Genomic DNA, 27847 nt, shown 5'->3' on the forward strand with positions numbered 1-27847 from the left:
CCAGTACTCGCTGTGGATTCACCCCATACTCTTATTACTGCAGGTCCTCGTTCATCCCTCACTACTATTCTATCCCTGTCTAACTCCATCAGTTGTAAGGATATTATTTCCAGGAGATTACTTTGACACCATCACTAACACTGCTGAGCTCAGTGCTTGGCGAGCATTGTGGACACACAGAACTCCAGGGATGACCTTATTAAGTATGGGAGACACTGGTGAGAAAGTAGGTCCAGGTCTGTCTCTGCTGGTTTGTCACAATCTAACTGCACTGTCCCATCTGCACCTGGGGAAGAAAACACTCCTCAATAAAGATTCATCACGCCCACTCCTGTTACTGTATGGTGAGGCCTTAGATAACATTTTCACAGTCTTCCAGCAAGGTGGGGACGAGACTCAACACCTCTGGCATGACTGATACAGCTCTGTGAGCTGGATGTTTGAGGCAAAGGGCAAGTAACAACACAAGTGAGACAAAGCCATCCTTGCCCAGCGTTCTGCCTGGCCAATACCAGGTCCTCCTCTCAGTGACCCTTTTTTTTTTCCTTTACCCTTGGTGAGCACTTCACACTGCCAGATCTGGCCACAGCAGACCCTCCTCTTGGACAGGTGGGAATGACGCTGGAGAAGGTGTTGGAGCTGAAACAGATTCTCCACCACCTTCCATTTGTAGGCCCTTTTCTGTCTGCTCAGCAGCCAACTCTTCAGCACTGGGTTTATAGTGCTACAGAGGCTGAAGACAACTTGGCCTAACGAGTCCACGTGTCTGCTGCGTGACACCATGGCTTAGTGGGTAGACCCCTGCCCAGCAGCCTTAGATTCACAGCAGGAGTGAGGTGCAGAGTCCATCGGGGCTGATCTGCTGTAACTGAAGAAAGCAGAGCAATTACCCAGACCAGGTAATTAGGCGTGGAGAACTGTGCACTTGGCAGAGGACTGAAGAGGTTGGGCAGGGATTTGAAGCAGGAGGAAATGGGGATGCGTGAAGCTGTAGATAGCTTTAGGCACTTGGGGACAGCAGAAATGGAGTAGTGACCATCCAGCTACTGCCTCTAAACCTTCTGTAGGAGCCCACAATTTCTCAGGTTAGATTGGGCCAGAAAAACCCTGATCCCTGAGCTGGTCAGAGTAAGCATGCAGGGAGTTACAATTCTGCTCACCAAGGTGTTTTGGAGGCTGTGGATAAGGGCAACCACCAGGACAAGAAAACTCCCCAGGACAGGCAGTCTGGTAGGGGAATAAGCTCAGGGAGTTGCTGATGGGATTTACAGTGATACCTTGCGGGCATCCTCTCCTGCCTCCTCTCCACAAGGGCAGGAGCCTACAGGGTCAGTGTGGATGCTTTAAAACCATATTACACATAGCAATATGGTCCCAATCACATTGAGCTTGTGCTGCTGCTTTACAAGAGTCCAGTCCAGCCTCACAGTGTAAACTGAGACTTTGACCCTTGATGGTCTGGCTTGAAAGAGGCATCAGCAGGCAAAGAAAATGTCATTTCAGAATTAAAGGTGCCCCTGACTTAGAAGAGCTGTTCCAAAAAAAGCTATAGAAAGATGTGATGGGAAAATAAGTGTATGAAGGACCCACCCTGCAGAACAGGCAGGGGAAAAAATAGATCACAATGTATTCCAGGCTCAAACAAGACCACACTTGTCTGCGAAAATAAAGCCTTGCTTTTGACACATTGCTTACATATTAATTAGTTTGATCAGCTTGCCTGGGTGTGTTAGCATGAGTGAGAGCTTGTGTCTGTACAGTGATGAGCTGTTAAAACTTCACAAATGGAGCTACAATAATGGCACACTGAGATCTTCCCTTTGCCTAGAGTGTTTCTGCTGTTTTCCTAGTGCTTTTCCACTCATATTTTTTCTGTTTTACTTGATGAAGTCTCCTAGGTACCATTTATTCCCCAGTGCAGAAGCAGAGACCCACAGGAGCAAGAGAAGTGGCTTCTGCACTGGAAGCCAAGGAACCATCACTGCCCAGAGCCAAAAGACAAGAAATTGGAGAGGAGGCAAACCCTATTTTCTTCCATCTATCCCCTCCCCTCCCAGCTTCTTCGGGATGACTGGAGATGCAGAGGCTGAGTTAACATCGCCCCTTTAACGGCAGTGCCGCAGCCTGACATCAGCGAGCTGGGGAGTCCGGGGAGGGCTGGGAGCTGCTGCTCCAGGAGTGCTGCCAGCACATCCCTGTCTCCCTGCCTCTTCCCCGCTCTTGTTTGTGTGCTCCTTTTAACACGCCACACATGTATCTGTGCCTGCCAGGGGATGTCTGCAGGGTTTACATTAATGAGCTCAAGCTGAAGCTGGTAAACAGCTATTAAAGTTTTGTTCTTCGTGTGTCTCTAAGGCTGTCATTTTTGGACAAGGGACTCGCTTGCATCCTTTGACTTCCTATGGGCAGCCCAAATTGATCTTCTTCCTTGTTTGCAGTCCAAATAGATCTTCTTCCCACTTAGCTATGCAGACAAGAGGGGTTGGGGTTGGTTCGTGCCTGGCACAGGAAGGGGGAAGGAATCTTCTGTGGCTTAGTTGAGAAGTGTTCATGTTTTTATCTGTTTCCTCAACAGGAGGGAGTCAGGATCAAAACCTGTAACTTTAGTACTCAAAGTTCCCCCTCCTGAGCAGAGTCCACATATAAAGCTACTTTTTTGCCCTGGGACAAAATGATGAACCCCGCAGCTCCTGAGTTCTGCAGGACGCTGCAAATGAAGTCTTGATTTTCTTTGAACTGTCACAACTGGAAAGTTTCTTGGAAACCAGATTCTCATCCCAGAAGCTGCCTGGCACTGAGCTGCAACCAAGTCCCAAACACGGCTCCCAGCTGCAGCACCACTGCTAAAGCTCTTTATCCCTGCACAGGTTTGGGGGATTTTGTTGGTTTTGGTTTGTTTTGCATTTTTTCACCCTTTCTTGCCTTCTGTTTTTGCCGGAGCCTCCGACCCTATTGAGAAGCAAATTTTAGCCATCTGGCAAAGCAGGCTAGGTGGGGAGGGGGGGAAGGAGGGAAAAAGCAAGAGAAAACACAGTGTGCATGGGCATACACAAAAAACTCTGGAGATTAGGGAAGACAAAAACTTCCCTGAATGCCACGGCGCTTGCTGGAGCGGCGGGAGAGGCGGGAGCGGCGGCAGGCGGCAGCGGGGAGGACGGTTCCAATGCGGGCAGGTCTGCATGCGTGCCTGTGGGGATGTGGGGAACGGTTGCAGGCAGGGGAAGGCGTGACCTGCATGGAAAATGCCAGACAACTCCAGACGCACACACACATAGGCACACACACGCTCACAAAGCTCCGGACAGAGATAAGGCGGACAGCGGAGGGTTTGGAAGGAGGCAAAGCCGTCCCCCGCAAACCAACCAGCGACTCTCTGTGTCAAAGCCTCCCAGAAGCAACATGAGGTGAGTACCTCCGCTACGGGCTGACCCCGGGGTCTCGCACGTAATGTTCTGGGGGCACAGCCGGGTAGGGGACCATCTGGTTGGAGAAGGTTTCCCTCTGATGGCCGTCGCTCCGGTTTCCCCATCCGCGAGCAAACGAGGCGTTACCCATGCCTCGGCTTTGTGCTGCAGTCCGGCTTGTGTGCAGGCATCCCGGTTCGCGTGCTGGAATCCCCCGGCAGAGCCACTAGGAGCCCTGGGTGATGGGCATGCAGCCTGGGCGTATGCTCTGCCGTGGTGCATGGGCGAAAGGTGCGAGAGAGGCTGGACATGCTGCATGGGCTTCAGGTTTCTATGCACACCATGGTAGTTTATCACTTTTACATGAGGCCAAGACATTCCTGGCAGGGAAAAAAGTTTTGATGTTGTTTTCTTCCCGTGTTTAAAAGGAAATCAGGGAGTTGCATTGGCAAATGGCCTGTTCAGCTCAAGGAGGTGATGCCCATTTACACCAACTGAGCATCCAGCCCTGTACATGTACTCTGACCAGAGGAGAAACAGATTTTCCCTTCACACATTTTTGTGGTTTCAGACAAGCTGTCAGAAAAAGGCATGTTCAACCTCACTCTGCTTGAAAGAAAAATCAATCCAAATTTCTCAGCTCCTATTAACTTGGCTTTGTAATGAAGAGCTGGGAAAAGTGATGGCACTACACAAACGAACCCCAGCAATCTATCACCCTGGATTTGAGAGAACACCAACAGGTTAAAAATGATCTTCTCATATAGCTTCAATTTCCTCACCAACATACCTAAATCAAGCCCTAATTTTGAAACCAGGTGTTTGTGTACATGTGAGTAGTTCCAATGCCTGAAATACACACCTACAAGCCTTTGCCAGGCCTTAGTGCCTGATTGAGAAAATGGAAATTTTTTGTCTCTAATGGCTCTAGTTTCCTGCATGTTTCCTTTGCTTTGTGCACTCCACTGAGTGTAAAGAGCTTGAGGTCTGCTCCTCTTTCTGGGTCCCCCGCAATGGCACAGGATTTTCCGTTTGCACCTCCAGCACAGGCAGTGTTCTCCCTTGTACACAGAAATACTCAGTTTGTGCTCACTTTCATGCTCAAATGGAACCTGAGGCTGGTGTGAGGTCAGATGGGCTGCCACTGATTTACCTGTACTCCCTGCCCTCCTCTGGGACAAACAAGCTGGTAACAAGTTTGGGCAAACTCTATGGGCTGAGATTTTTTTTAAAAGCTGACTGATGACTTAAGATCTCAACCTTTGTGTGCTTCTCCATGTGGGGCAAGTGATACCCTAAGATTGGAGAGGAAAAGAAAATGAAAATAAAGACAAAGGGAAATAAAGGAAAGGGGGGGAAATGAGAAGAGAAGAGAAGAGAAGAGAAGAGAAGAGAAGAGAAGAGAAGAGAAGAGAAGAGAAGAGAAGAGAAGAGAAGAGAAGAGAAGAGAAGAGAAGAGAAGAGAAGAGAAGAGAAGAGAAGAGAAGAGAAGAGAAGAGAAGAGAAGAGAAGAGAAGAGAAGAGAAGAGAAGAGAAGAGAAGAGAAGAGAAGAGAAGAGAAGAGAAGAGAAGAGAAGAGAAGAGAAGAGAAGAGAAGAGAAGAGAAGAGAAGAGAAGAGAAGAGAAGAGAAGAGAAGAGAAGAGAAGAGAAGAGAAACATGCTGGGTTATACTTCTGGGCCTGCTCTCCATCTTTGCCCAGCTGCAATGACATGTGCCATGTATTGAGAGGCAACAATCCCAATTTGGCAGGATGAGGCTAAGCAGTGTTAATAATAATGATACTTCCCAGTTATTGTCATGATGCTTTCATTAAACCAGTTTAGAAAGCGTCTTTATTTTATTAAGCATCCATATGGTTATTCTGCCATTAAATGGAGATTTGCCCACCAGACCCCCCATTAGATAAAGGATGTGTTGCCAGCAGCTGTTGCTACCAGAAGAATGAGAAGTGCCAAGCTCCTGATAGTTCCTGGAGCTGGCTGGGAGCTGTGAAGATGGTTTTGCATCACACATGGAGCCTGCATCGCCCATATTTCAAAGGGGCTTTCACCTCCTGAGAGCCACAGACAACTCCCACCCTCACCTCCATCTCTCTGGGACTTGGCAGGGGGAGTACTCATGGTGACAGTCCGTTGCATCTCCTCTCCCAGCCATTTCACAATGTGTGACCTTACATGACACACTTGGAAAAAGAGTCTGAGTCCTCAACAGGTTGTGGCATCGCCATAGTTTCATTTCATTTCCTCCCGTGTGTTTTCCAGGTACCCCTTGACCTGGTCCTTCTGTGCCTTGCTGCTCTGTGCAGCAGATGCTGTTGAGCTGACAGACATGTTCGGAGAGATTCAGTCTCCCAACTTCCCTGACTCCTATCCCAGCGACTCAGAAGTGACATGGAACATCTCTGTGCCTGATGGATTTAAAATTAAGCTGTATTTCATGCATTTTGACTTGGAGTCATCCTACCTCTGTGAATACGACTATGTGAAGGTGAGCTGTGACATCATGGGGCAGGTGGTGGGGTAGATGGCAGACCTGTTTGGCCAGCTGAGAGAGGATGGTGCTGGAAATGCTGGGGACAAGCCATTCTTCATTTATTGGGCACATGGATTGTCAGTCCAGTGGACAACAGGGAGAGCGCAGGTAAGCTGACAGCATCCATTGGACTGACAGTGAGTGGGACACCAGATTCAGAACTTACCCACAGAGGATCATATTTCTGGAGGTAATTTGGCACCTAATTCTCAATGGACCCAACAGGATTTACACATCTGTGGGCTGATGAAACTGCTGTGGCTAAACTCCCACTCTGTGCCACTCTGATGCAAGGAGAGCCTCTGAGTTAGACACAAGCCAGGGCATGGCCACAAGTGCACCTTGCAGACAGCGTGGATCCCTGACCATGGCTTTGCAGGCTTTTTGGGACACCCAGTCCAGACCCCAGGGAAGCAAAAAAAGGAAAGGCTAGGCCTGAGCTCAAGGCTGCAGGCTGAGATCTCCAAGCAGAGCCTCCCACAAGCTGCAGGCCACAGACCCAAAGGCTCCTTTGGGTTCAATGCAAACCCGTTTCACAGCTGAGATGCAAATTCTGGGGCTACTGCTGGCAAATACCTGAAGCACAAACAAGCTGTGGAGATTCCCAGGAAGCTCCATGGCCAAACCCACAAAATATTTCAGTCTGCTTCATTGCTGGGCATTAACCCACCAAAAATGGTGGTAGGCCACACCCTGCAGTACCACAGAGTGTCTTGCCTCTTGCATCACAGATGTCTCCAAGCAAGGCTCTCCTTCACATGCAGGACAAGCTGTGTTCTCCATATCTTTGAACTTGGTCTGGTTTGGTGCTTCCTAGGAGCCCAGCAGTAGCAAGCAGGTGCGTTCTAGGTTTGCCTGGCTGAACAAGCCATACCTCATTGCCCAGCACAAGACCCACCCTGCCCCTCCACACAGAGGCAGGTGGAGTTTGCACACAGGTCTGGAACTGCAGAACTCAGTTGCCAGCTATTTGAAATTATTATTTTATTCTTGCCCTAAGAAAACAAAGCAAACGTTTGTATTTTTTTCCCTCTGTTGTTCACTGCTTTAATTTCCCCTTTGTGCTGGCACTCATTCTGCAACTAACAGCTCTCACTGAGGTTTGATTAGTTCTTTCTGCTTCTCCTGGATCTTCTCCAAGCACAAGGGCCAGGAACATATATAGAGATATACTGCTTTAAAAACCCAACAAGCTCAAGGAGTGAATTACTTGGAAACTTTCCCCATTCTATGCTTTACCCCTCCTCCTGCCCTTCACCCTCTGCTCAGTTTTCCTTTTTCATAAGGCTCCTGTTATTTGGCCATGGTGCCAACTTGGCACCAGATCTCTCCCTGCCTCTGGATTTCCATAAGAAGGTGGTATTTTTCACCTGGATTTAGATCTCAGCTGTATAAATTTGCTCTGGGCTGTAACTCAGTTTACAGAACCTCCATCACAGAAATACATTTGAAAAGTGTTGAAAATGGATGAGAGCTCCACAGGCTACTCTGCTGGGTAGGGGGGCAATCTTCATGCTGCTAAACCACCAGCTTGAAAGATAGCAGGGAGACCAGCAAGTGACTCCATGGCTATTTTCCTCCCTGTGTCCATTCTCTGTCAGCATCCACACAACATGTAGAAACAGCACCAGCCCCCTCTCTGACAGAGGCTCACAGTGCATGGCTATAGGATATCATTATAGAGGCAGCACAGGAAAGTGCTTCTCTGTTAATACTCTGCCAGCAAAGATGCTCAGAAAGCCACAAGTGGTACCTCTGTGTTCAATGGATTCCCAGGCACCATTGCTTTCTGAACTCATGGGTGACTTTAATCTCTGCAAGCATCCTGTGGCAGAGGGTTGCACAGGTTAAACCAATGATTATGTGTGCACAAAGGAACACTCTGTTTGTTCTGACCATGGCTCTGACTGGGCTCTCCATCAGGGTTCTTCACCATTCTTACTGCCATAAGAAGAAGGTCAAAATGGAGACTGAGCAGGTCCGATGCAAGGTGGGAACTCAGCTTAGAACAGGCAGAGAGCCACCATGCCCTGACCTTCACTTTCCTTACCTTCTCGGCTGCCCACATGCCTGAGCTCTCCAGCAGTGCAGCAAGTCACCCTGAGTGGAAAGTTCAGGGAGAGCCAAGCTATAAACCCACACAGATCTCTGCCTTCGGGGTGGTCTTCAGTAGGGAACAGTTTCCAGATCTCTGAAACAATGGCTAATTAAAACAATAGCTGTTCATTTATATATATGCACACACATGCATATCTCTGTGTGTGCATAAATATATATATATATATATGAAAAGAAAATGGCTCCTGGAGAAATGCTCACAGCCCAGGAGGCTCATTTGTGCAAACAGGGATGGCAGAGAGGGGAGGTGGTACTTCGGTAAGGAAGTGAACCAGGAGGAATGTGAGGAAGAGCCACCCCCAAAATAGCCACTCAAAGAAGCCCCATGCAGGTAGGAAATGCTAGATGCCTTGGGAAGCCGAGCTCCAGGTCCCACTGCATTGGAGACAGCCTCTCCCCAGCTTTTGGATGACCACCCTCAGCTACCTGCCGTGTCCAGGGGAATGGGGAGGGAGCAGCCATCTGCACTGGGCTTTCAGGTCCTGCTCTCCGCTGTGCTCCTTCCTCCTCAGGCTCATCGCTGTCCCCAGGGAGCTGATTTAGGGGTTCCTCATTTGTGGAAGGTCTCACTGTGGTTCACCCAGCTCCTTCCTAGGGTCACCCAGCACTGCACACAAGCTTCCAGCACTGATGCCAAGGGCACCTTGAAGGCCACAATCATGACTGGGGAATCAGGTCAAGTGATTTTGACTAGTGTCACTGAGGAGCACTGCAGTAGAGACAGGGAGATGGGAGATGAAATCCCAATGGAGGAAGCACAGTGGAGAAGTCTTCACAAGTAAATCCTTGAGCTTATTAAGGAGATCTTAGCCTATGGTCCTGTCCATATCGTCAAGGCCCTGAAGGCTTAGACTCTAGCTTAGGATCAGGTCCTTGACTGAAGTGAGAAGAGATGATTTTCCTCAAGAGAGCCCATGGCAAGCCCTTGCTGGCTCATAGTCCTCATGGGGTTACATTTCTTCCGCAATCCCTGCCACTGGGTCCTGATCCAGGATGACACATGCTTGAGACCTGGCAGGTTTCACCACATGACCCAGGGATTTGCCTTTGCTCTCAAGTCCAGGGGCTGTCTATGGTGGGTCTTTGCAGCTGTACATAGAGGCAGGAGGGCAGAGGGCTCTGTGACACTTTGCAGGGCTGTGGGTCCCATCTCTCTTGGCACAACCCAAATCTCCCTTGTATATACCTCTTCAGGTTCAGACTTCTGCCTACACATGGCACTTGAGACATTTCTCTACAGCTGCTACTCACATCTGTGTCCCCAGGGAGGATCTGTGCCATTTGATTGCTCACCCAGGCAGGACTCCTACTAACCCCACATGTGGGTGCTCAGGAGCCAACCAGGCATCTCAGGCAAAACCAATGGCTGCAAATAAATTTACTTGAGGGTGTCCAGAGGCCCAACTGAGCACAGGAGTCTGTTTTAGCTGTCCCCAGTGAGGGACTCATGAGGGGTATGGGCCAAGCTGGTGAGGCAGAGCTGCAGCAGGGGCCACCTCCCTGGGAACTGGCGTTTGGCAGGGGGATTATGAAAGTTTCTCAATGTGACAGAGACACATCACCCCCAAGGTTTTGCACAGCGGTTATGGTGTATAGCAGATCAAATTTGCATGCTGGGCTAAAGGGTGTGTGGGACACATTTACACCTTCCTCTGCTCAAAAGAGAGAGAAAAGCACAAATCAGGGCTTGGCATGAACTGGAGGTTCAGAAGAGCATCCTCTTTTGGAGCTCTCAGACATCCTCAGCCAGGGTGTGATGCATACGCTGAGGGTGTGTGGTCTCAAGAACACCACTTCAAATTCAAAGAGGCAGATTGGAGGAGGGGAGAACCCAAGGTTTTGTTGCTCACTTTTCCCATCCTGCTGGCTCTTCACAGAGCAGTCTGGTGGCACCAGACACCTTCTGCACCACTGGGGACCACAGTTACTCCCCATGCGGGGAAGGGAGAAGGATCAGGCATGGGTTTGAGCCATCAGTTTCATCAGCACCCCAGCATCCCATTTAGACTCTCCTTACGCCCTCAGCCTTCCCAGGGAACAGGACTGGTCCAGAAATAGGTCATGTGGATGCAGCAGTCCATGGAAGGGGACAATCTCCAGACACCAAGCTAACTCCACAGCAGCAGAAGCCATTCTTCCCTTTCCCCCACTGCACAGCTGCTGCTTCCATGTGGAAATTCAGTTGCATGTTTGTACACGAAAGGATTCTTAACTTATGTTGGGGACAAATCACATGCATTTTGGGGAGAGGATCTCCAGGAGACCTAGAGTGAGGCTCCTGCTGGAAATGCCCCATCCCTGCCTCATTTCCAACAGGCAACAGCAGCATGTCATCTTGCAAAAAAAAAAAAAAACCAAAACAAAACCAACAACCCATGTTCATCTGGGTGTTGCTTTCTTGTGTGCACTTGAACTGCAAGGGTGCTTGGCAAGGGCTGTTTCATGCCCTTCCCTGTCTCTGAGCATCTCCTCATCTCATGTTCCCAGTGCCTTCAGCCCAGCACTGAGATTTCTCTGCCTAATGAGCCATTTATATATATTACGAGTGGTATGTTTGGCCTTCATCAATCCAATTAGCGCATTCCTGAAGGGCTGGAGGGGGGGCTGGTGGCTGCATTTCCATATTGCTGGCTGCCTGCTCCTCTCAAGCAGCAGATACTGCTGGGTCAAATTCCCCTCGATGTTCCTGGCGTTTCTTTAACCCACCCACTGCAGGAGGGAATCTCTGGAGAATCACTACTCTGGCATCCCCAGTAGCCCATGCCCCGGGGCAACATTTATTTGCTGCCAAGCTGGGGCGCCCCAGCTCCAACCTCCTGCCCTGAAAGCCAAAATCAATAAGGGGCAGCAGGAGGCCACGCAGCTTGGGTAACCACTTTTCTTAGCCAAAATGGTGGGGGGCACAGAGCCACAGCCAGGAAGAAACTCCCCATCTGCCTCCATCCAGCAGGGCAGAAACCTCAACGAGGGATTGAGGAGGCAAGCAGAAACAGGGAAGAGAGCGGGAGGCAGTGGCAGGGGTAAATTTCAGGCAGAAGAGTGTGGCTGTATTTTACTTTTCAAAGGCAGATTCTTTCAGCGTATTTTTATAGGGAATTTCTCCGCGGCGATTGATATTTCCCTTAGGGACACATCTTCTCTAGTGAAAACGTCGACATCGTGACCCGAGAGGGAGAAACTCCAAACAAACAACCAGGATTTAATTACCAGCCTGCTCACTGGATGTAAATGATCGACGAAAAAGTATACAGTCCTCAGCAGAAGCAGCAAATATTAACCAGGGATGATGACCTCTCTGTTTAGTTTACTGCTGGAGGGCTGTCTCTGCTCCCTGTGGCTCGGAGCATGGGACCCGTCACAGATAAGGGGCCACGGATACCTTTGGTGAGGAGAACTCAGCTCTCCCGGGCCTCATCCTGCCACTCTGGGGCTCTACCCAGAGATACTGTGGGCGGTTTGGGGGCTGGACCCATGGCAGGAGCATCCTCGGGCCAAGACACAGGGTAGTGTGAGGGTTTTCTGGTACTTTAGAAATGCTGTGCTGCAGGTCCTGCACTGGCTGTTGCTGGAGGAGAGGAGTGGGAATTCACATGGTGGCTTGTGTCTCCCTGCAGAGGTGACAGCTACCAGCCCTGCACAGAGGAGCTGGCTCTTCCCCACAACTTTCCCTTAGAAAAAGCAGTTTCTACTGAAAAGGCTGTGTGCCACACAGCCAAGACTGTGTCGGGGCCAAAGTGTCATTTTCCTTCTCCTTTGGTGATGCTGCTCCCATTTTTCAGTCTGAAACACTATTTCATTTCATAACAATCTCTTTCAGATTTAAAAGAGATTCTAAAGCACCACAGTATATTTCAAAGGGATTGAAACCAGATGGATCCCAAATGACTTGTTTTCCTTTTTTTCTTTTTTTTTTTTTTTATCCTGAATGCTTTTTCACACAGACACAGAAAAAAAAAAAAAAAGCAAACATAATAATTCAATTGAGTTTTTTGTCCCAGCACTGGGCTCATGCTTTTTCCTCCAAATTCTCAAAATTTATCATCGGAAAGTCTCTCTCTTTTCTGGCCAGCTCCAGCTTGCATGAGAGGATGGAAAATATCTGGAGGCAATGTCAAGGCATGCTGAGTTGCCATTTCCACGTTGGCTTTCCCTGGTGTGAGTGAGTTTCCGCCTGCTTGCTCGGCCCTGGGAAATTTCCTGTTCAGCCCCAGACTCTTTCCGGATGGTGCATCCTGAGGGTCTCCAGAAGGCAGGGGTGCAGCCGGAGGAGAATGTTGCCTCATTGAGACCATGCAAGCCAGGGATGGCATTGCAATACCTCTGGGTCCCCAGGGGTCCCTGAGCAGGCGACAGTTTTCCCCAGGCGTGGGCTGGGGGACTGCACGCTTCATCAGGGCCTCAATAGCGGTTTGGCATGAGCGGTGCTGGGCTGGCCTGGTGGTGTTCATCACATTCCTCAGCCGAGGGGTTATTCATATTCAAATCTCCTGGGGGAAAGCTGGCAGGGTGCTGGGAATGAGCTGGGAGAGGTTGTGGTCGAGACAGGGGCTGGGGGTGGGATTTGCAGGAGATGGAGTCAGTGCAGAAACAGTTCTGGGGAAAACATCGAGGAAAAAGGAAAGGAGGGGGAGGAAGGGAGGCTTCTCTGGTGTCCCAGTGCTCTCTGAGCAGTACAGCCCTCACACAGACGCTGTCACCCTGATCAACATTTGGACTGAGGGAAAAGACAAGGGGGAAGCATTTCACATACCGGCAGATCTGACTGGGAACAACATAGCCCCCGGGCTGATTTTCACATCCCTTCTTCCAAGACACCTGCCTATGTCCTCACCCCACATCCCAAACAGGCTCCTGCCCTGCATCCTCTCCTTACAGCTCCTCCCCACATCCCAGATGCTACCTGTTCTCTCAGCATCTGCTGCAGAGGGTCACCACAGGCAGGAGCAGGCAGACCTGAGTCCCTGAGTTCATACTGAAGAAACCATTTAATTGCTTTACTGCAGTAACAGCACCTCAGAGAGCCAGAGCAGCGAGAGTCAGGGCTGGCATGCTCTGACCTCTGCAGCTTGGCTGCAGCTCGGCTGCAGAGGTGAGGTGGATGCAGCAGGAATGGCCGGCAATTGATTTTTAGGACCAAGGCAACACGGTGCTGAGCAGGACAGGGCAGCCAGGGTTACAGAGCTGCATCCTTAGGCAAGGGTCATCACAGGCCTCCAGAAGGGCCAGCCTGCCCCATGGAGACACTGCTGAGCCCTGTCAGGGAACAGGCTGATCAGGAGCAAGCAGAGACCTGAGTTCACAGGCACAGAGCATGACTCCAAGCCCAGCCTGACCTCCCTTAGGAAAGCACCATGGGCTCTCCATGATCACAGCCATATGCAGAGAAAATTCAGAGGTGACCAGCACTGTGGAGCACCCCAGGGACATGTCAAACTCCCACACTGTCCAAGTGCTCAGGAGAATCCAGGAGGTAAGTCCCAAACTCTGCCAAGCACTCACCCATTCTTTCTGCTAACAGATTGAAGCTGAGGACCAGGAGCTGGCAACCTTCTGTGGCAGAGAGACAACAGACACAGAGCAGGCTCCTGGCCAGCAAGTGATCCTGTCCCCAGGGCCTTACATGGGGCTCACATTCAGGTCTGACTTCTCCAATGAGGAACGCTTCACTGGCTTTGATGCCCATTACACCGCTGTGGGTAAGCAGCAGTTAACCCTGCAGGACCATTTTGCTAGGGCAGCATACAAAAGTTGCTAGGACCACATCACAGGACAGCCTTGGGGACCCTAGCAAGAAAAGTCCTTGCGTGCAGCCCTTGGACCTTATGGGACTTGCAGAGGTGTCCCACCATGTGGGACAACTAATTTCTCAATGCTGCAGCAAACATTCCCACAAGAGGTGATGCACGGGGAGCTTCCAGGTGACCTCCCTTCCTTGTTTTCTCCATCCTAGATGTGGATGAGTGCCTGGAGAAAAGCGATGAGGAGCTGGCATGTGACCACTACTGCCACAACTACATTGGAGGCTACTACTGCTCCTGCAGGTTCGGCTACATCCTCCACTCCGACAACAGGACCTGCAAAGGTACCACCCAGAGAAATGAAATGGTTTAGTCTCTGAAGCTGCATCATATAGATTAGCTCTCAGAGCAGGATCCTCTGAGCCATAGGCATATTTGGAGGTTGCTGTGGGAGGTTCTTCTTGCATGGACCCATGTGTTCCATGGGCCACCCAGCAGACCCCACTCCTGAGCATGGTCAGGGCTAGGATATGGCTGGCAGGGCCCTGAGAGAGCCATGGCTGTGTTTCAGTGGAGTGCAGTGACAACCTCTACACCCAGAGAAGTGGAGTGATCACCAGTGCTGACTTCCCCAGCCCCTACCCCAAGAGCTCAGACTGCCTGTACCGCATAGAGCTGGAAGAAGGTTTCTTCATCACCCTGAGCTTTGACGACAGCTTTGATGTGGAAGACCACCCTGAGGTGACCTGTCCTTATGACTACATCAAGGTGAGCTGGATTTTCCACACTCTTCCTGTCCCACTCTCCTGTCATTTCCCCGATGTCCTCACGATGGGACCAAAATTTCCCTGTTCTAAACAGAGGTGATGAAACCAGCAAGAGCCCTGTGCTCAGTGGCTCCCAGCTCTCTTACCACACTTGATTCGGACCCTTTCAGCCAACAGTGACCCTCTTTGACTTCATGGTGCTTAAGCCCCACTGACCCCACTGCAGCACCATCCATCAGCCTCAGGGTGAAGCAATCCTCAAGGATCAAAGATCCCCCTCAAGCTGCTCATCCTTCTTCTTTGCCTCGGCAGATCAAAGCTGGTCAAAGAGAGTTTGGCCCTTTCTGTGGAGAGAAGTCCCCAGGCCCCATTGAAACCCAAACCAACAGCGTACAGATCCTCTTCCACAGTGACAACTCAGGAGAGAACAGAGGCTGGAAGCTGTCATACACAGCAATTGGTAACTCCTGCTGCTTTCCTCTGTTTGCTAGTTTGGGGGAATGTGAAGGGCTTCCTAAACCTTTCAAGTGGAGTCCATGAGTTTGGTGGTCCGTGATCCTGTCTCCAGAAAGAGCCTATTCCAGAAATCACAAAAAAAGGACAAAACAGCACAGAGTCCTCCCTTCAGCAGGTGCTTTTTTCCCCTATGCTTGATGGGCCCTGAGACAAGACCACATGGCAAAGCAGAGCAGTTTTGGGCAGGATAATCACACAAGCTGCTGTTACTAGCTCCCAGCTTTGTAATGCTCAAAGCCAGAGTAGTACAGACTGGAGGTAAGTGAGACCTTCAGCCTTTACTCCTAGGAGAAGACCCTGGCTGAGCCATTCCAGTGTAGGCTAATAGCAGGAGCAGGACAAGGATTCTCAAGCTGTGCTACATGATCTGGGTGTCAGAGCTGGGACTCTGCATTTCCTCCATTTATTCTTCTGAGTTTTGCTTTGCTTCTCGTTTTTCAATCAAAGGAAACCCATGCCCACTGGTGCAACCCCCACTCAATGGGAAAATTGAACCTTCCCAAGCCAAGTACACCTTCAAAGACCAGGTTGTCATCAGCTGCAACACTGGATACAAAGTATTGAAGGTATGGGGTGACAGTGTGGAGCTGGGCATCTGGGTAGAAAAGGGGCAATCCTTCCTCCCAAAGCCATTGCGTCTCTGGGAGAGGGAACACATCCCACACACCATCCTTATCCCATTTCCAGAGGCAAGGAAAAGCTTCCTCTGAGAGCCACAAACTTCCCTTTCCAAAGACACAGGGGAAGAGGGGAGATGGCATTTTCCTGAGTGCCAGACCTGGTACCTCTGCCAGAGGAAAAGTCAGCAAAAGCCCTGAGTGCTGCTGCCAAGGCTCTGCCTGCTCCCCACCTTGGTGGGCAAGGGCTCAGCTTCCCAAACAGCCCCAGAGAGGCAAGCCTCCAGAGACCAGGCTGTCCTCAGGGGCTTTGGGACAGCTTTGGCAAGTCAAGAGGGCCAGGATTTTGGCAGGCCCTTTCCAGGAAACAGCTGAGAACTAGAGGGAGTACAAGTGATTCACAGGGTGGCTGTCTTCCCTCCAAACCTGTAGCCTGCTTTGACTTCCAATGTGGAGGTGGCTATCTCCCTGATATCCTTCCAGACTCATCCTTCATGTAGAGCTGCCTCTTTAACCAGCCCAGCACCTAGAAGTAGGAATAAATTGTTCCAATTCTTTTGCATTCAGCACTCCACTGAGTTGCTGCAAACAAGAAAATTCTTCTTCAAGTTTTTCATTATGACTGCATTGCAATTTTTAGCTGGAAAGGTCCTCTCCCAGGGGGGTCTGGATATTTTTTGACTAAATTACCAAGAAATTTACTTTTATTGAGAGGTTAATTTCCTTGACTTGTACATTGATGGTGGATTGTTTTGTTTTGTTTTTTTTGCTGGCATCTTCTGCACAGGATGACCTGGAAAGTGACTCCTTCCAGATCGAATGTCTAAAGGATGGGACATGGAGTAACAAGGTTCCTATCTGCAAAAGTAAGGACACTCTTCCCTACCCTGCCAATGTCCTTTTCCTGCTGAAATAATTTCATGCTAAAGGGAGCTTCCCTGCCAGAGTGGAATTCCTTACTCAGTGACACAAGCCCAGAGAGAGGCTACATAACCTTGCAAAGATCTTTTGGCTTGTTCTTGGGTAACATAATGGAGCTCAATCCAAATGCCACAAGCAGGAGCTTGGTGCTTTTGTTTAGATTACTCATGTAACTTGATTTGCCAGGCACTTTGCTGTTTCTCTGTCAAGGAAAGAGCAAGCCTGGCTGTTGAGAACTGGCTCAGCTGGATAAATCTTAGACAGTTTGGGATATTCTAGATCCTGGTCCAAGTTTCCTTACCAACAGAGGCTACTAAGGCCCAGGGCACTAGAGAGTTCCCAGGTACTAGCCTGAACTATGCTCAGCTAAATGAAAGGGGAGAGGAAAGCTACCCAAATAGTTACAAACTTTGAAACAGGAGAAAAGGGGAAAAGAGAGGAAATACCTTTTGAAAGGATGGGTGACTATTTGCATCATCTCTTCTTTCATCAACCCAGCTACTCTCTCATCTCAGGTTTGGGACATGTACCTGATAATACCTTTTCCCCAAACACCCTTAGCCTTCAGGATGGCTCTCACTGCTGCTCAGTCTCTAAGAGAGGAGAAAAACAGCAAACAGGCTCAGAAAAAGACCCTTTCAGGGGAGGCAGGACAAGATGCTCTCAAGGGATGTTGGGATTCAAGTTCTTCTCATCTGGGCAGATGCTTTTTCTGTTAGATATCATGGATCTTACCTTACAGTTTACTTGTTTGCTCATTCCAAGTGGAAATTGGGAGGCTCTCAGACCTACTAAATAGATTTGGATCTGAAAGGGCTCCTTAGAAAGTGTGGGGTTATGATACCAGGTGTGGGTTAGCCCCACCAAGGAACTCCTACAGCTTTCACTACCATAATCACTGATTTTATCCAGCTTGAACAGTGACAAAAACTGTCATTGTCTAGGAAAAAAAAAAAAAGAAAGAAAGAAAACACCTAAAACCACTTAGGTAAATATTTTTAGCCCTCCCCAGATTTTTTTTTTTTTTTTTTTTTTTTTAGAAAATTGAAGTGATTGTCTGCATTGTACCAGCTGGGCTGGAACTGATCCTTTCGTGTGTGATATGACTCACTACACTACATGTCTAAGACATTTTTTGGAAAGCCAAGAAGCCCCTAAATGGGCAAATCAGGCCTCCAAACTGCAATGCCTCCCACCTCCTCAGGATGTCTGGGAGTATCAGGGCCCGAGCTAAAATGGTTTTAGAAAGCAATGCAGAAAATAGAAAACTTCTCAGCCAAGGTGGATAAAATCCAGCTCCGTGGCCTGGCAAGGCTAAGCACAACCCCGTGACAGCTTCTCCCAGCCACTGTCCCCAGGTTGCCCCAGCCAAGCAGAGTGAGCAGGTCCTCAGCATGGCTGTGTCTCCGCAGTATACCCAGCACCCTGGCATGGCTCATGGGGCACTCATTAACGATTTCTGGTGTTTTGGGGGCTGGGTTTCCTGCATGCCTCTCTCTGCTCATCTACTAATTGGGCTTTCTCTCTCTGCTCTCCTCCTTCTCCTCTGCTTTCGGTGCAGCAGCTGCAGATAGAGCCGACAACCAGACAGAGGGAAGAGCTGGCTCCGAGCAAGTGGCTGCGTGAGGCTGGCACCGGCCATGCCGGCCTGGCGGGCAGCCTGTCTCGATGTCCCTTTCTGATCTGTCCAGTGCCAAGGGCAGGTCCCTTCTGCCCCTGGCCCTAATACCAAATCCATCTCCATGGCTTGTCTAACTGGCATGGCACTGTTAACCCTCCTGCGCCTGGTGCTTTCTGAGCGGCGCCTGCCTGGCCCCGGCACCGCTGCCTGGGGACTGCGTGCTGCCATCAGCTCCCGGCACAGCCTCCCCAGCCCTCCCTCTCCGCTCAGATGCCTTGGCCTGGCTCAGCTCCAAGGCGGTGGTTGCGCAAGGAGCACGCCTGGCTGTTTGTTTGTTTGTTTGTTTGGATTCAGCCTCCCACTGCCCTCCCTCCCTGGCCCAGTGTCACAAATAAGAAACACTCCTTCCACTCCTCTCTCGAAGAGTTCTGGTGCCTTTCAGATCCTCCGGGCAAGGAGGCCTGGAGGATGGGTGGGCATCACCAGCCTTGTCCTACAGGCACCAACCCCTGGCACTGGCACATGAGTTTGGGTCCTCCACTGTCTCTCCTTTGCTCCCCACTGCTGGCTGTGTGGAGGGGAGGACAGGCTGGCCTCAGGCTGAAGGAGGTCGCAGCCTGGTGTCTGGCCCCATTCATGTCCCTGGAAGCCCACGGCATGCACCCTGGAGTCCCTGAGGCATCAGAGGCTTTGCTGGGAGGATGCTGAGCTGCGGACCAGACTGGGAGAGGAGGAAGAATACATGCTGGGGAGCTTGGGCCACCTCCGATCCTACAATGACAGAGATGCTAAATGGCCCCTTTCCCAAGGGAGAAGTCTGGAAAGGCTCGCAGCACAAACTCCCTCTCCTCACCCTTTCAGCTGGACCTAGGACACTGATTGGGCAACATCTCTGTGCAAGAGCCAGCCATCAGGTCTGCTCCTGGCCTGGCAGACACACAGGGAGGGGACAGGCTGTGTGGGCAAATGGGTGCTTTCTTGCAGCCATAAACAACCCCAGAGCAGCTGTGCAAGTTAGGCAGATCTCTCAACATCCATTCCATTTCCCCTGAAAGCCCCAGCATCCTCCAGTGCCTTATAAAGGTCCCACCATTGGTCATACCCTGACACAGGAGTAGTGTGCACTGAAGCAGCTCAGGAACTGAGCAGGAAAGCTCAGGCTGGCTGGGGATCCCAGGGGCTGGTGAGAGGAGTCTGTGTCCCCTCCTCTTACCCTCTGCAAGGCACAGGTACCCCCAACAGCCTCCACCTAATCTGGCAGTACCCACACACCCATCCCATCACCTGCTATCCTTACCAGACAGGTGGAGGGAATCCTGGTGAACAGTGAGCTGCAGAATATTGCCATAAACCAGGGAGTTTTTCACCCAAGCAGGTGGTTAACCCTGGGCAGCAGCACGTCCCTGGTGCCAGCTACTGCTTCTAGTGAATTCTTTCTTCATTATCTTGGATCATTGCATAAGGAGTTAGGGCTCCTGTCCTTGCACCCTTCCTATCCTGGAGCACAAGGCTCCCAGAGCCCAAGTCTTCCCCGATCCACAGAACTTGCTTTCTGCCAAGCCATTCATCTCCTACTTACCTCTCATAAATGTTGCAGAATACATCTCCACAAAAGTGTTCCTGCCCTTCTCTGGCTCAGGTCCCCAAGGACAGGGCTGGGGAAGGCTGCACAGCATCCCCCAATTGTTCTGTGAACTGCCTGCGTGATGGGGAGACACAGCTCCCACGAGGTGACCCCTGGCTTTGGTGAATGAACCACCTTGCAACCTTCCTGGGGTGCATGGCACAGGCCCAGTGAAGGGGACAAGCTGGGGAGGACAGGTTGGGTAGGGCACTGCAAGGAATGCAGGGAAGAAAGGGGACCATGGGCAGGCCTCAGAAAAGGCAATGGCATCCTGAAAATTCTTCTCCTTTCACCAAACCCCAAGCCCACACCAGGGATAGATGAAGCAGAGCCAAAACTGCCCATGATGGAGCAGGTGAGATCTGATCCACATCTGCTGGCAGCCTTCCCCTTGCCTGCAGATCAGCCAAGACACACTCTCAATGTCTCATCTCCTGCCATCACAGGACACCCAGGACCTAGGATTGCTCAGCCTCATCTGTAAATGTTTATCAGCACTGTTTTTTGAGCAAGACTCAGAGTAGGAAGGATGGGGCTATGCTCTCAGCAAAGCCTTGTGCACAGAGGGGATGCATGGTGCAGGTTGGTGAGTTGCTGTCTGCTTTTTCGTGCCTGCTCCTAAGGGAAAGACGCTGAGGTGCGGGAGTGGCTCCAGAGAAGGGCAATGAACTTGGTGAAGGGTCTAGAGAACAAGTCCTGTAAAGAGCAGCTGAGGGAACTGAAGTTTTTCAATCTGCAGAAGAGGAGGCTGAAGGGAGACCTTCTCTAATACCACCTGGAAGGAGGTTGTAGAGAGGTGGGGGTCGGTCTGTTCTCCCAAGTACCAAGTAACAGGGTAAGAGGAAATGGCCCCAGATTGCACCAGGGGAGGTTTAGATTGGACATCAGGAAAAATTTCTTCACTGGAAGGGTTGTCAAGTACTGGAACAGGCTGCCTGGAGGGATTTAAAAGACATGGAGATGTGATGCATAAAGACATGGTTAAGCAGTGGACTTAGGTTAATGTTTGGACTCAATGATCTCACAGGTCTGTTCCAGCCTAAACAATTCCATGATTTTGTGATGCTAAGACATACTCTAGGACCATCTCTCAAAAGATGCAGAGCAGGTTTCTTCCCTTCACAAAGGTATAACACTAGATAAGTGCACAGGAGGAGCTCTAGGACTGGGGTCTGCACCAGTGCAGTGGTGTGGGCTGTACAGCTGTGGGTGAGCTGTGCTGCTGGTGTCCAGCAGTGCCATCGATGTGCCCTGTGAAAACAGCAGGATGGCTGTGGTGGAGTTTCACAGGGCCAGTCTGTCCTGCCTGGGAACAGCATCCTGCTGCTGTCTGAGACCACATCAGGCTGTGCCTCCCTTGACAAAGTGTATACAGGACTATACAAGCCCTCGCTCAGCCCCATAGGACCGTGTGCCCAGCACCACCTGTTCACTGGCTAGCTGGACACCCCAAGAAACAGCACAGAGCTCAACCCACCTTCTCTGTTGGCTTTCAGTTGCAGACTGCAAAGCACCACCAGAGCTGGAGCATGGCTTTATCACCTTCTCCTCCAGGAACAACCTGACCACCTACCGAGCAGCCGTCCAGTACCACTGCCAGCATCCCTACTACCACATGGCCCCCAACAGCACTGGTGAGCAGTGGGGCTGGGCCACATCCCCATGGCACAGTGTGGGTGGGTGAATGGCCATGCATGAGTGCACATTTGGAAGTGGGGAGAGCTTGGGATGGCCACTCTGAGACATTCTGCAATCAGCAGGCTGTGGATGTAGCCTACACATATCATAACCTGCATCTGCACTGCCTGGATTGTCAGATGGGCCACATTTGTCTCTACAGTGAGGTAGGATGGAGTTAGCACTGACAATCACATTGCCTGTGTGTTTCACAGCCTTGGCAGAGCAGTGTGATGGTTCTTCAGCACTCTGCCTTCTCACCCTGCCATCTGCCCTCTGCAGCACATGAAATTTTCTGTATCTCTATGAAACAAGCTGCTGCTGGAAAGAGAATCAGGTCCAGCAGCCTCAGAAAGGGACCCCAAGGCTCCCCATCCCAGAACTCAAATGTCTAGCATAGCCAAAGCTGAAGAGGTGGCAGTGGCATCATGGCAGAGTGAGTTTCCCCTTGATCCACATGGTCTACAACCAGAGACACCATAAGGTGCAAAGCACCACAGGTCTCTGCACCCTTTAGACCCAGCTCAGGGCAGCAGAAGGGCTGTGCACACACCCCAAACCTTCTTCCTTCTTCTCCCTCAGCAAGCAAAGCCAAATGATTTCCTCACATTCCTGTCTCCCTGCTCATATCCCTCTGCACACCCTCTGGCCCCATGCATCTGGTCCCAGCATCCTGCATGCATTTGCAGAATAGGCACTGGCAGCATTAACAGGGCAGCAACTGACAGCTGAGGCTGAGGGAGCAGCACAGCCCTCCAGACAACCCAAGGCAAGGAAACTGAGGACGGTGACATGTCCCCTTTATGGGGACAGGGCTGTCCCTCCCACCAGGGAATGGAGCACAGAGAAAAGAGAAACTACCTCCTGCTGTGGAGGTGGAAAGGGTCCTGGCAGCTGTCCAGCATCTCCTTGCTGCAGATGACACCTCCTCATGCCACGGCCCAGCTAATGCTTTGTTCTCTTCCAGCCACCTACACGTGTGATGCATCAGGGGTATGGAGGAGCGAGGAGCTGGGGACCAAACTGCCCTCCTGCCGACCAGGTACTAGCCCGGAGAGGTTGGTTCCTGCAGGAACACCTCCATGCCCGACCTGACCTGCTGCTTCCCTAGGCAGGGACTCTGCTTCCTGGCAACTGTGCCATGTGCCCTGGCGATAGGTATCACAGAATCATAGAATGTTTTGAGTTGCTTTGGATTGTGTATCCAACACTCCTGCAGTGAGAAGGGACAACCTGAGCTGAGAGCCTCATCATCCAACCTGACCTTGAATGTGTCCAGGGGTGGCATTTCTACCACCTCTCTGGGTAACCTGTGCCAGTGTTTCACCACGCTCACTGTAAAAACATTTTTCTTATATCTAGTCTAAATCTCTTGGAGTTTGAAACCATCACCCCTTGTCCTGTCACAACAGGCCCTGCTAAAAAGACTGTTCCCATCTTTCTTACAGGCCTTTTTTAAGTACTCAAAGGCCACAATGAGGTCTCCCTTGGGCCTTCTCTTCTCCAGACTGAACGACCTCAAAGTAATATCCAGCTGCTTGAGTGTTGGGGACAGAGCCCTCCTGCCATCCTGGCTGGCCTGGCTGCCCAGGGTGCAGCAGTGAAAAGGGCATGTCTCCCTGGCTTTATCAAGTGGCAGTGGGGTCACAGTAATCCTGGCTGTCAGTGCTCCCCAAGCTACCCACACCAGCAGACAAGGAAACCAGCAGCGCCGGCATCATTGAGCCCTCAGCATCACCGGAGATGGCTCCAGCCAAGAGCAGAACATTACTTGCCAAGCACAGCTGGCTGCCAACTCCAGTTAGCAGTGTGTCCACATGCAGGAGCAATTAGCATCTCTCAAAGCCTTTCAGAAACACCTAGCTGCTTTGCAGGGAAGGAAAAGCCCCAAGCCTTTGAGCAGAAATATTTGCAGCCAACAAGTTTCCAGGCCAGGTGCCCACTCAGGATTAAACAAAAGTCCCTGGGATGCTGGCTGGCCATGACCAAGCCTGGGGTGAGGTCTGGCTGCTTGCTAGGGGGGACTGGAGGCAGCCCCGGCTGTGAGTTGTGGTCAGATGTGCCCCCGGAGAGGGGCAGGGATGTGGCTGCCATACAGCAGCTACAGCTGCAACCATGAGGGGCTCAGGATCTAGCTCAAGCCCACGGAGGGTGTATGCTCTCCAGCCATGCTGAGCAACTGCAAGGCCCAAGGAAGGACCCCCTAGGATTGCCTGCACCCCATGGAGCTCCAAGGGCTGTGGCTGCTTTGTTGCGATGGCTGCTCCCTGCATCTCTCCTTGATGTTTCAGCCTGAACTAATTTGAGCTGGGAGCATATGGGGACATCTTTTTGGGGCCATAACTGCTTTCATGGGCCATTTCCAGGCCTCCTGATTAGTGACAGAAGTCAGAGAGGCTTCAGGAAAATGGAAAATCCCAGAGAGAGGGTGACGCTCTCCTGAGATCAGGATCCGCAGGCAGCATCTGGCCAGCTGTTCTTCAGATTTTTCCCCTAAGTCTCACGCCACATCCCCATCACTAGTAGCTCCTCTTCCAGGCCACTCCACGCCTGCCTCTGCCATTAGTGGGAGCATTTGCAGCCCAGTCAGCATTTTTGATATGTAATTTAATAGAATAAATATTTGGCTGGATGTGCTTCCTCTAAAACCATCTCGCTGGGCTGGGACAGAGGAGTTATTTGCCTGAGCACATTTGCTACTCCTTGCAGCACTGGGAAAGGCAGGAGAGTGAAGCACAGGTAGAAACACTCACCATGCTCCCTCACTGCCAGAGCCACAGTTTTTCTAACCTCAGACCCTGGCTGCAACAAATCCATGTTAGCAGATCCTGGGGTTCCCATCCTGGTTGCAAAGCTGACTGTCAGCCCCAGTTCTATCATCCTGGGGGGTCAGAACCTCTTTCTGTGAGGGGTGCACAGATGGGGTGATAGTATCACAGGGAGCATCAGGAAGAGTCCTAGCATTTTCCATAGAGGATATGGGTTCCCTTTGAAGGCTTGGGGGGGTGAGACCATCATCTGAGCTTCTGTTATTCAGGACTTTGCCAGCTGTAGAAGTATAAGCCCAAACTGGCTCCCATAACCTACCAGTGACATCAGGACCTTCAAACAACCTGGGAGTCCCTCTCCACAGTGCAGCCACACGTGTGAGTCAGCCCCACAACCCACAATCATGTCCCAAGGTTTAAGTTCCTCAGAAGCAGGATTGTCCCTGCCCACCCTGTCCAAACATCTCAGAGCGACCTTCAGCATGATGAATCTCTCTTCTTCCTCACACCATGTTGCAGTGCAGGGATAAAGTTCCTGGAGACAAACCAGGCAGCACAACAGGTGTCTTCAGACATTAATTCCAGGTCTGTAGAGGAGCTGAGCAGAGGGATGCTGATTTGGCTGCCAGAATTGTTGTGAGGACTTTAGATGAAGGAGTAAAGCCTATGGTGCTAGGCAACATCCCACAGCTGAGCCTTCTCCAGCCACAGCCCCTCTAGGAGGGAAAATGCTATGGCCACAGACCTCATGATGGGTCTCAGAGAGAGGGGTGAGGCTGGGCTGATGTCAGGCTCCAACCCTGCTGCCTGTGTTCCCTGGGGTTTCTTGGCACACTGAGCAAGAGCTGAGCAATGGGGGGGATGTTCTGGGAAGGGCTGAGTGAGCTCACAGGGCACAGTGAGGCTGCAGGATTACTCATTTGGCCCTTCTGCTTCTGAAGTGATGTGGATCCAATCAAATCACTCCAGAATCTGAACTGCAAAGTGAGGAATTGCAAAGTACAGGATAGCCTTCAAGCCATCTTCTTGTCCTACCTACCACCTCAACTGTACAACAACCCTTTAAGTCACGTCCCTGTTTTACTGCAATCCAAGCTTGGCAGAAATCATATCACCTGCCAGGTCTTTAAGACAGCAGAAGATTCCTCCACTTACCCTTCCCTAAGAAATCTGTTAACGTCATGGTCACTATCTGGAGCACAGATCACATAGAGGCTAACCAAGACTAAGGTCTGATACTGCTTAGAGTGGTCGAAGTCCCACCCTGGCTCACATATTTTGCTGAATCCATTCCTTCAATGTCAGAAGATTTTGTAGAGCTTCAGGATAGCCAACCCTGGATGAAAGCCTCCACAGTCCAGCAGTGTGTCATCCACAATTCTGATCATCCTCATTCATACCCAGTGGGCAATAGCTCACTCTTCACCACAGATGAGCCCACAATTTGCAGGGTAAATCCTTGTACTGGTTTTAGGGCTATGCCTTTAAAATTTTTCACAGATCTTGAGCACAAAGCAGCAAGAATGTAAATAAATCACTATAGGGTGTGAAAAGAAAAAACAATTATCATTCTAAACGATTCCATTGGGGATATCACCCTTAAGATTTAGTCCTCAAAACAAAGTTCAGGTCTGTTCTGGTGAAGTTAATGTTGGGGGAATTTCAACCCACCACAATCCTCCTCTCTGGAGTAGAGATCCAGCACATGGGACATTGCCATGAGCCCATCCCTTTCATTAAGGGCTCTCCAGCTTCCTTCATGCCGGGGCCATGTGTGGTGGGAGTAACTGTCCTGTCCCTTTTGTCACCAGTGTGTGGCCGTCCAGCTCGTCCTCTGCCCGGCATCATCAAGCGCATCATTGGCGGCCGAAACGCAGAGCCTGGCTTCTTCCCCTGGCAGGCCCTGATTGTGGTGGAGGACATGTCCCGGGTGCCCAATGACAAATGGTTTGGCAGCGGGGCCCTGCTCTCCGACTCTTGGGTGCTGACAGCTGCCCACGTGCTCCGTTCTCAGCGGCGAGACCAGACTGTCATCCCCGTCAATAAGGAGCACGTCACTGTCTACCTAGCCCTGCACGATGTGAGAAACAAGATGGAGGCTGTGAACCGGACGGTGGAGAGGATCATCCTCCACGAGGACTTTGACATCCAGAACTACAACCACGACATTGCTCTGGTGAAGCTGAAGGAGAAAGTGACCATGGGAAAGTACATGATGCCTGTCTGCCTGCCCCAGCTTGAGCACGAGTTGGAGGGGCCTCACCCCAACACTTTGGGGCTGGTGGCTGGCTGGGGTATCTCTAACCCCAACATCACGGTGGATGAGATCATCAGCTCAGGCATGAGGACGCTGTCCGACATCCTGCAGTATGTCAAGCTGCCAGTGGTGCTGCACGCAGAGTGCAAGACCAGCTACGAGTCACGGTCGGGGAACTACAGCGTGACCGAGAACATGTTCTGCGCTGGCTACTACGAAGGTGGGAAGGACACTTGCTTGGGAGACAGCGGGGGAGCGTTTGTCATCCAGGACCCCGGAACTCGGCGGTGGGTGGCCCAAGGGCTGGTCTCCTGGGGTGGCCCAGAGGAATGTGGCAGCAAGCAGGTGTATGGTGTGTACACCAAAGTCTCCAACTATGTGGACTGGGTGGAGAAGAAAACAGGCTCCTCAGAGAGGTGGACACTTCTGGAGCCGGAACTGGAGAGATGAGTGACTAAGCAGCCTGCTGCCACAGATCCCTTTCTTCTTTTTGTTGTTGTTTAATGTGCTCCAGACTCTGGTCTTTCGCAAGCAGCAGCCACGATGCTCAGCACACGTCAGGCCTTTGCCAGCCCTCCACGTCATTTGTTTCGCTTGGTCCCGCACCCCTTTGCTTGTGCTCTTAGGAAATGCTTGCTAGGAAGCTGGGGGAAGGGAGCAAAGGGCAAGATCTCAACTGGCATCCTCAGCTTGTGCTGCCCATCTCCAAACCTCACCCAAACTCCCAGGGAGCCTCCTTCCAAGCCAGGACAAAGGCACAGTGATGGAGATAGCATTTCCTGGCTAACAAAGCCTTGGACTGTGCACAGGGAATTGCCTCCACCCTCAGGGCTCTCCGTCCACATCTTCCCATCAGATGACACATCTGCAGGAGCTGCATCTGCAGAGGCTATAGACAGCGCAGGAAACCCAGCTGAGGAGGACTGGACCTCAAAGGTCCTCCATGCTGTGGAACACCTTTCCTGTATAAGAAGTATGGAGGGAGCCCTGGGGGTTTGCTTTTATTTTCATTTGCAAACAAATGTCCCTGCCTGATCGTATCTCAAGTGATGTCCACCCAGCCCTGGGGATGTGAAGATGCAACCACATTTTCCCTAAGCTTCAGCCATGGCTGGAAAGCTAGTCACTGCCAAATTGGCACCAACCCCACGATGTGGGTTGGATGCCCCACAGAGAACACAAGGACAGGGAACAGGGTTTGGGCTTAGTGTCACCCTCACCTCTGGCCACAAAAACTTCCTCAACCCTCCATCACCCAAAGCCCTCTCCAGTACTCCCCTCAGAC

The 27847-nt window shown here is 51.0% G+C and overlaps 1 protein-coding gene across 1 annotated transcript; it reads left to right on the plus strand.

The window, feature by feature from the left end:
- The first annotated feature begins 3195 nt into the window (after positions 1–3195).
- On the plus strand, positions 3196–27012 carry MASP1 (MBL associated serine protease 1). Its single transcript, XM_054385900.1, has 11 exons — positions 3196–3404; positions 5668–5893; positions 13575–13752; positions 14007–14138; positions 14366–14562; positions 14874–15021; positions 15525–15643; positions 16482–16560; positions 21357–21494; positions 22505–22579; positions 26117–27012. Exons 1-11 carry the CDS (start codon positions 3196–3198, stop codon positions 27010–27012), a joined length of 2397 nt encoding a protein of 798 aa, XP_054241875.1.
- Positions 27013–27847: the final 835 nt, after the last annotated feature.

This window comes from Indicator indicator, chromosome 13 (assembly GCF_027791375.1).
Source record: "Indicator indicator isolate 239-I01 chromosome 13, UM_Iind_1.1, whole genome shotgun sequence".
NCBI lineage: Eukaryota > Metazoa > Chordata > Aves > Piciformes > Indicatoridae > Indicator > Indicator indicator.

Bases quoted from the DNA above. Each gene is read 5' to 3' on its own strand.
- MASP1 (XM_054385900.1), top strand. From the start codon at position 3,196: ATGTGGGGAACGGTTGCAGGCAGGGGAAGGCGTGACCTGCATGGAAAA. The intron at 21,495-22,504 runs GTGAGCAGTGGG...GTTCTCTTCCAG, and splicing joins CATGGCCCCCAACAGCACTG to CCACCTACACGTGTGATGCA. The intron at 22,580-26,116 runs GTACTAGCCCGG...TTTTGTCACCAG, and splicing joins ACTGCCCTCCTGCCGACCAG to TGTGTGGCCGTCCAGCTCGT.